Source organism: Mytilus trossulus, chromosome 5 (genome assembly GCF_036588685.1).
Source record: "Mytilus trossulus isolate FHL-02 chromosome 5, PNRI_Mtr1.1.1.hap1, whole genome shotgun sequence".
Taxonomy (NCBI): domain Eukaryota; kingdom Metazoa; phylum Mollusca; class Bivalvia; order Mytilida; family Mytilidae; genus Mytilus; species Mytilus trossulus.
This window is the reverse complement of record NC_086377.1, coordinates 84,657,907-84,667,346: the sequence shown is the minus strand read 5'-3', so window position 1 is coordinate 84,667,346 and position 9,440 is coordinate 84,657,907. Positions and strand designations below refer to the sequence as shown.

The 9,440-nt window shown below is 31.5% G+C and overlaps 1 protein-coding gene across 1 annotated transcript in view; it reads left to right on the top strand.

The window, feature by feature from the left end:
* The first annotated feature begins 992 nt into the window (after window positions 1-992).
* LOC134718399 (uncharacterized) overlaps window positions 993-9,440 on the top strand; it is a 33,631-nt gene continuing 25,183 nt past the window's right edge. The window contains exons 1-5 of the mRNA XM_063580900.1: window positions 993-1,014; window positions 4,856-4,957; window positions 5,757-5,836; window positions 6,647-6,745; window positions 7,524-7,625. Coding sequence (XP_063436970.1) covers window positions 993-1,014; window positions 4,856-4,957; window positions 5,757-5,836; window positions 6,647-6,745; window positions 7,524-7,625 — 405 coding nt within the window. The remainder of the gene's footprint in view (window positions 1,015-4,855; window positions 4,958-5,756; window positions 5,837-6,646; window positions 6,746-7,523; window positions 7,626-9,440) is intronic.

Below are 9,440 nucleotides of genomic sequence, written 5' to 3'. Positions count from 1 at the left end.
ACGAGTGAAAGTCCAGCGCCATGTAGAACAAAATAGTTTCAACATTCATTTATCATTATCATGATCTTGACCTGCATGGATATATGCATTTAACTTGCAACTGTACGGTTAAACAAACCGGTTATTGATGGCTGCACAAAAATCTTTAACCTCAGACAAAACATGAAATTAACTGTTCAGGAAAAACGAAGTCCATCTAGTAGTAAAATACGGAAAAATTAAAATAAATATATGCAAAATTTTCCCCTGGATACTGTGTTTTGGACATAAAGAAGCCAATGTCCCAATTTCCCGAAATTCCATTATGTTTGACAACGATTTTGATGTAAAACAAAACTTTAACCACAGACTGAACCTAAATGCTGAATTAGTCGGCGTGAATGCTGACGACGGAACCTTTATTTTTTACCAATTAATTAAATGAAATTGCGCCATATTTACCTGTAAATATTTTTTTACCTATAGCAAAAGAAAAGCAAATGGTATGTTGTCAGAGCTACCTTAAAAAAATAATAAATCCAGAGCTCTTCAAAATTGAAGAAGAAAACTAAGAAAAGAAAGATTTAAAATATGTGCGTCAGTAAATGTATTTAGAGAGAAGAAAACTTCACCGGCTCAACTTAAATTCCAGCCGAATTTCACTGAATAGTGGATGCTATTGGTGTTGTTACAAACAAAGATGATGACTTTGTATTGTGTAACGATCCAGAAAGCGGGATCATTTTATTAGGATGCAAAGCTAATTTAAAATTTAAAATTTCTGTGTACAATTTCAGAGGAAGTTTTTGCTGGTATCTATAAAATTTGTCCAAAATATTCCAAACAACTTTATACTATACATGCATGGCTTCAAGATAGGACATTATATATGTATCTATTCTCAACTACAAATACCAGCCTTTAGTTCAATGATGTACAGAGACATTTTAAGGTGTAACTGTGTATATTTATACAAGTGAACGTTTTAATTCAGCATACTTTTTGTTATTAAAATGACTTTAACTCCGGCAGTCGGTAAACTGCCGATCCCGAGCCCGGATAAAGAAGGAGGGAAGTCAATCATTTAGTTATTTTATATAAATAAAAAAAAATTGGCGCAATTAGATGATTATTTTATTGGCGCAAATGATACATATAGTTTTGAAAATTAAGTGGCGCCAAAGAAGTATTGGCGCAATTAAGTTGTGGCGCAAATGAGTTACTTTTTGGCACAAATAGATATCGCCCGAAATAATAGCTTAAACCCTTTCAAACTATTCTATTAATCTCTCCATGCCATATGGCATAGGTTATGATTAGCCCTCGGGGGAAAACAGTCAAATGAATGGATAATTATTACAAGTACGTGTATTCCCGACAAACAATGACAATTACCAAATTCGTTCATTACGTGTAAATGAATGCATTTTGTAAAAACATTAACTCTGTATTTATATAACTGTACAAATCACCCATGCAGAAACATATATACACATGGAAAAAAGTATTGCAACACCTTAATTTTTTAAAACATGAAAAATTAGTCTCTTATTTTGGATGGAATATGATAAAATATTTGTAAAATAATATTGAAACGTAGTTAATGATAACATTGGCTTTAAATCGAACAAAAAATGTATGAAAAAAAAGGTTTTTTCGAACTAAAATTTTTATAACAAAATGAAGTGTTTTTTTGTACAAAAAAATGCATTTTACAAGTTTTACTGTAGACGAACTTTACAATGTCAGACATTTCAAAATTAATCTTTAAAAGATTGTTCACATCATGGTTGGTCGTTATACGCCAAAGAATTAGTACTTTGAGCGCAGCTTCCATTCAATACGACGAAAGCAAGCGATCCATGGTAAAAAAGACATTTAAAGGGCACATATTTATCTTTCGTCTGACAGCACGTATACACCGCAGTTATCGTGAATTATATAAACATATAAAAAAAAAATAACATTATTTTTTTAAGACAAAACAGAGAAAAGAACTGATAAGTGCGGGTATTCCATGCGCCTTGCCTCCTTTATGTTTCGATATTTTAGAAATTAATTATTCTTCTATCTATAATAACACGTGAAAACTACACCGGTGAGTTTCATATATGTCTTCAACTTACAGCTGGTCCTGAAAATGCATGAAATATTTGCCACTGGACTTTTAACAACCAACAATCAATCACACTACAACTTAAAGTATATATAGTAGTGAAATACAAAATGAATATTATAATGATACAATTAGCAAAATAAATAGAATACAAATACACACTACTTTATTTAACTGACATAATTTAAAGGAATACTCTGTAAACTATATAAGTAGAGAAGCGAAAAGTTTCTTTTGAATACTTAACAAACTTCCGAACAGTTCATGTTTTTTTGCTCAATTTAAAATCTTGAAAACATAAGCATGTATATTAAAAGCTGACGATCAGACATCACTAATACGTGTATACACAAATTCATTAATTCTTTATTAACGTTTAGCCCTACGGCACCTTTCTATTAAGAATGATGATGAGAGTAATTGTAATATATAATAGGCATGTACTTTCTTACGTTACGGATCATTGATTTTGTTACCTGTTGACCCGGTTGATTACTAGCACGTGCCATCGAACTCAACCACTTTAACTAAAATAGATTTTGTTTAAGTTAACGCCATATGTATACTAAGTACAGTATACCTATCATATGGATTAGAAAATGCATATTATACGGTGATACTTTAACACTGTCCCGACAGAGACTGAATGAATGCAGTATGATGATCAGGTTTCGGGATCCGAGAAGTCTTTTTTCGAATTTCCGGATGTCGGGAATATTTTTTTCCAACTTAAATAGAGTAAATCTCACTAAATTAATACACATGCAAACAAAAAGCAACAGCTTCAACGGTTAACTAGGACATATATCAACAGAAAACGAATTAAAGCAAATGTCATACATAAAACAAAAATATGCATGTGTTAATTTGCCTCCGGTGCATTTCTGTGGATCCTTAACTTTTTTAGGTTACGTTTAGGATTTTCCGTTACTAATCTTCAAATACGAAAAACATTTTCACCGGTGTTCACAACATTTTAAGGTTTATGGCATACATTCTGGTGTGTATACAATTAACATACGTCCTTGCATTTAATTACCAATATACATTTATATAAACTAACATTTATTAAAAAAATAAACAACATATATAGACGAATAATTTATTAGTTCCTCGACAAAACAAGAAAAGAAATAAAGAATCAACAGAAGATTTAATTTTTCTTTGTAATTAATCAAAATAATACTTCAAACAAATCCTAATATAAAAAAAAACATATATACAAATTAATCTAAAATGCATTATCGAGTAGAAGGGGCGCAACTCGTGTTATCAAACCGGTACACTAAACGGATCTAAACAGGGTCTGAACATGTTGAACGTAATTTTGTATCAATGGTCTGTTTTGGTCTGACACGGTCTTAACGGGTCTAAACAACCCGCTAGACGATTCAGTCTTTTCCGTCTTGATACGCCTTAACGAACTGATTTACCTGATGAGGCTATCGATCTGAACGGCGACTAAACGATCTGAAATATCTGGACGAATTTCTCTAGCGGTAAATCCAGTCAATCAAGATGTGATCAGACCAAAATGGCCGTTTCAGACTGAAATCGGGCTTCTAGTGTATATTACCCTTATACTCCCCACAAACATACACCATTGCTATATCACCCTTATACTCCCCACAAACATACACCATTGCTATATTACCCTTATACTCCCCACAAACATACACCATTGCTATATCACCCTTATACTCACCACAACACATACACCATTGCTATATTACCCTTATACTCACCACAAACATTCACCATTGCTATATTACCCTTATACTCACCACAATTATACACCATTGCTATATCACCCTTATACTCACCACAAACATTCACCATTGCTATATTACCCTTATACTCACCACAAACATACACCATTGCTATGTTACCCTTTTACTCACCACAAACTTACACCATTGCTATATCACCCTTATACTCACCACAAACATACACCATTGCTATATTACCCTTATACTCACCACAATCATTCACCATTGCTATATTACCCTTATACTCACCACAAACATACACCATTGCTATATTACCCTTATACACACCACAAACCTACACCATTGCTATATTACCCTTATACACAACAACTCATATGATATGAAGCAGCTGGTAGACACCCAACATTTTACACGGAAATACCACTAAATATTTTCTAAGCTTTGATCATTATTTTGAAAAGACACAAAATACTGTTAATCAGACAGGTTTAATGGACAACACATATTTGTGAGAATTATATTAAGTGGGGTCTCATTTTATTCGTTACACAGAACTGAATCAGATAGTAAAGGTTTTATTTTGTTACCTGATGAAAAAATATTTTGTAAACATTTGATTTTAATGAGAAGTTGAGAACGAGTTGTGTTAACATCTTCAGTCAGATAATATTAATTCTACAGATCTAATGTAAAACGTCTTTTAAAAATAACAAATACTTGACAGAATTATATAAAGTGGGGTCTTATTTTTCTTATCTCTTCGCACTAAATCAGAAAATATAACTCGTTTTAATGTTTCTTGAATTTTTTTTTTTTTTTAACCTGACAGTTCTGATGGAAGTTCTGACATCTCACAATAAAACATGTTGTTTATTTGTTGTTTATGTAGAATATAAATTTAAGTGAGACTAGTCATTTTATTGAGTTTTGACCACTGATTCATGTGATATATATTTTGTTTATATTTATTACACAACATTGTCCAGTTTATGACACAAGTTTTGATGTCTGTTATATGTTGATATTACAGTATGGAAGGACACCATTAATGTTGGCGGCTGTGAACGGACACCTGGAGGTAGTGACTTTCCTAGTCAGTCACGGCAGTCAGTTAGAGGCTACATCCACCTTGGTAATGATAGATATAATCACCTTACTCTGACTAAACATCACTTTATACAGAATCTACACAAAATCATGTTGTTAATCAGACAGGTTTAATGGACAACAAATATTTGTTAGAATTATATAAAGTGGAGTCTCATTTTATTTGTAACACAGAACTGAATCAGATAGTTAAGGTTTTATTTTGTTTCTTGACGAAAAATTATTTTGTAAACATCTGATTTAAATGAGAAGTTGATGAGAACAAGTTGTGTTAACATCTTTAGTCAGATAATATTAATTCTACAGATCTAATGTAAAATGTCTTTTAAAAATAACAAATACTTGACAGAATTATATAAAGTGGGGTCTTATTTTTCTCGTCTCTTCGTACTGAATCAGAAAATATAACTCGTTTTAATGTTTCTTGAAAAAAATATTTTTTTCTCACTTTTGTCATTCTTCTTAATCATGTTAATCATTGTTAATCAGACAGATTTAATGGACAACAAATATTTGATAGAATTATATAAAGTGGGGTATCATTTTAAATGTCTTGTCCAGCTGAGTCCATTGATATAAATATTGTTTATGTTTCTAGAAAAAAGTTATTTTTAACCTGACAGTTCTGATGGAAGTTCTGACATCTCACAATAAAACATGTTGTTTATTTGTTGTTTATGTAGAATATAAATACAAGTGTGACTGGTCATTTTATTCAGTTTTGACCACTGATTCATGTGATATATATTTTGTTTATATTTATTACACAACATTGTCCAGTTTATGACACAAGTTTTGATGTCTGTTATATGTTGATATTACAGGATGGAAGGACACCATTAATGTGGGCGGCTTGGGGAGGACGCCTGGAGGTGGTGATGTACCTGGTCACTCACCGCAGTCAGTTAGACGCTACAGACCACGTAATGATAGATATAATCACCTTACTCTGACCAACCATCATTTTATACAGAATCTACACAAAATCATGTTGTTAATCAGACAGGTTAAATGGACAACAAATATTTGTTAGAATTATATAAAGTGGGGTCTCATTTTATTCGTAACATAGAACTGAATCAGATCGTTAAGGTTTTTTTTGTTTCCTGACGAAAAATTATTTTGTAAACATCTGATTTTAATGAGAAGTTGATGAGAACGAGTTGTGTTAACATCTTTAGTCAGATAATATTAATTCTACAAATCTAATGTAAAACATCTTTTAAAAATAACAAATACTTGACAGAATTATATAAAGTGGGGTCTTATTTTTCTTGTTTCTTCGTACTGAATCAGAAAATATAACTCGTTTTAATGTTTCTTGAAAAAAGTTTTTTTTTCTCACTTTTGTCATTCTTATTAATCATTGTTAATTGTACAGATTTAATGGACAACAAATATTTGATAGAATTATATAAAGTGGGGTCTCATTTTAAATGTCTTGTCCAGCTGAGTCCATTGATATAAATATTGTTTATGTTTCTAGAAAAAAGTTATTTTTTTAACCTAACAGTTCTGATGGAAGTTCTGACATCTCACAATAAAACATGTTGTTTATTTGTTGTTTATGTAGAATATAAATAACAGTGTGACTGGTCATTTTATTCAGTTTTGACCACTGATTCATGTGATATATATTTTGTTTATATTTATTACACAATATTGTCCAGTTTATGACACAAGTTTTGATGTCTGTTATATGTTGATATTACAGTGGGGAGAGACACCATTACTGTTGGCAGCTAAGTACGGACACCTGGAGGTAGTGACGTACCTGGTCAGTCACGGCAGTCAGTTAGAGGCTACATCCATGGTAATGATAGATATAATCACCTTACTCTGACTAAACATCACTTTATACAGAATCTACACAAAATCATGTTGTTAATCAGACAGGTTTAATGGAAAACAAATATTTGTTAGAATTATATAAAGTGGGGTCTCATTTTATTCGTAACATAGAACTGAATCAGATCGTTAAGGTTTTATTTTGTTTCTTGACAAAAAAAATATTTTGTAAACATCTGATTTTAATGAGAAGTTAAAGAGAACGAGTTGTGTTAACATCTTTAGTCAGATAATGTTAATTCTACAGATCTAATGTTAAACATCTTTTAAAAATAACAAATACTTGACAGAATTATATAAAGTGGGGTCTTATTTTTCTTGTCTCTTCGCACTGAATCAGAAAATATTACTCGTTTTAATGTTTCTTGAAAAAAGTTTTTTTTTTCAACTTTGATCATTCTACTGAATCAACATAAAATTATGTTGTTAATCATACATGTTAAATGGACAACAAATACTTGTGAGACTTATATAAAGTGAGGGTTGCTATTATTTGACTTGTTACACTTATATAATTAACAGTTTACTAGTTTTTTTACCTGTTTTGTTTCACTGAATCAGAAAATATACATTATAAAATGAATTTATATATCTTAATCTACCATTTAATAGTTTATACACAAGTATAATTGTTTATTTTCTTACGCAATGTTATTTTTCTTACATTTGGTAAATTGTTTGACTCCTCTCTTGATTTTGTTATCACACACCATTAACATGTTTATATTTATATATTGATATAGATTGGACACACAGCTTTACATCATGCTGCTGAGTATGGAAATATTGGTGTAACAAAATGGATAATAGATCAAGGATGCAGTCCTTGGGTGAAATCAAAACAGGTAACATTCAGTTTTATTCTTATTAGATAGATAGATATTTTATTCTCTAAAAACTAAATACAAATCAACAGAGAAAGTACAATTACAGTATAAATACAAATACATGTACAATAGTTGAGGGTAAACAGCTGCAGATAAAATATAATAAAGTACAACTTTTAAGTTTATGATGAAATACCTATATAATAAACAGGTTAAACTAAATATGAAGAAATCAGTCTGTGCTTAACGTTTACATGGAGGGACTAACCTTTCTATTAATACACTTAATGAATGAACACAGTTTTCTTAAGGAGGCTCACGGGTATAAGATTTTCAGAAAAAAATTAAACAATAATTTTTCATTACAAATTTCATTTATTACCTTAAGTAGTAATTACTTTATCATTATGGTACAAGAATCATTCCAAAAAATCAATTCTTGTTGGCCTCAGGTGACTTTTAAAATGTAGATATCATTGAAAAAGCTCCAAATTATTTCCCTTTGGTGCAAAAATGCCATTTTTAACCGGATTTTTGTGACAAAAATTTCGGTTACTGATTTGGGGATGTACGGCCGGCGGCCAGTGGGGCGGGAGGGCGGCAATCAAATGTTGTCCATGCATTAACTCATGAACCGTTCAACCAAAGCTTTCAAAATTTTAATATGTTGTTACTGACAACTAAATGAAGGTCAAGTTCAATAATAGCAATTTTGACTTTTACCGTTCAGGAGTTATGGTTCTTGAAAGATTGAAAAATGGAGTTTCCAGTCGTGTCCATGCATTTACGCATGAACTGTTCTACCAAAGCTTCCCAAATTTTAATATGTTGTTACTGATGACAAAATGGAGGTCAAAGTCAATAATGACGATTTTGACTTTTACCGTTCAGGAGTAATGGTTCTTGAAAGATTAAAAAATGGAGGTTCCAGTCGTGTCCGTGCATTTACGCATGAACTGTTCTACCAAAGCTTCCCAAATTTTAATATGTTGTTACTGATGACAAAATGGAGGTCAAAGTCAATAATGACGATTTTGACTTTTACCATTCAGGAGTAATGGTTCTTGAAAGATTAAAAAATGGAGGTTCCAGTCGTGTCCGTGCATTTACGCATGAACTGTTCTACCAAAGCTTCCCAAATTTTAATATGTTGTTACTGATGACAAAATGGAGGTCAAGAACAATAATGACGATTTTGACTTTTACCGTTCAGGAGTTATGGTTCTTGAAAGATTGAAAAATGGAGTTTCCAGTCATGTCCGTGCATTTACGCATGAACTGTTCTTCCAAAGCTTCCCAAATTTTTATATGTTGTTACTGATGACAAAATGGAAGTCAAGTTCAATTATGACGATTTTGACTTTTACCGTTCAGGAGTAATGGTTCTTGAAAGATTGAAAAATGGTGTTTCCAGTCATGTCCATGCATTTTCTCATGAACCATTCAACCAAAGCTTTTGAAATTGTTATATGTTGTTACTGATGACAAAATAGTTGTCAAGTTCAATTATGACGATTTTGACTTTTACCGTTCAGGAGTAATGGTTCTTGAAAGATTGAAAAATGGTGTTTCCAGTCGTGTCCGTGCATTTTCTCATGAACCATTCAACCAAAGCTTTTGAAATTTTTATATGTTGTTACTGATGACAAAATATAGGTCAAGTTCAATAATGACGATTTTGACTTTTACCGTTCAGGAGTAATGGTTCTTGTGATATTGCCAGGACACAAATAAATGTTAATAAATCCGGTTTGCTGTTGTTGTGACAGCCTCTTGTTTGGCATTAAAATAGAAATATCTTAAATTTACTCATTGGCGACCTATATTTTTTAT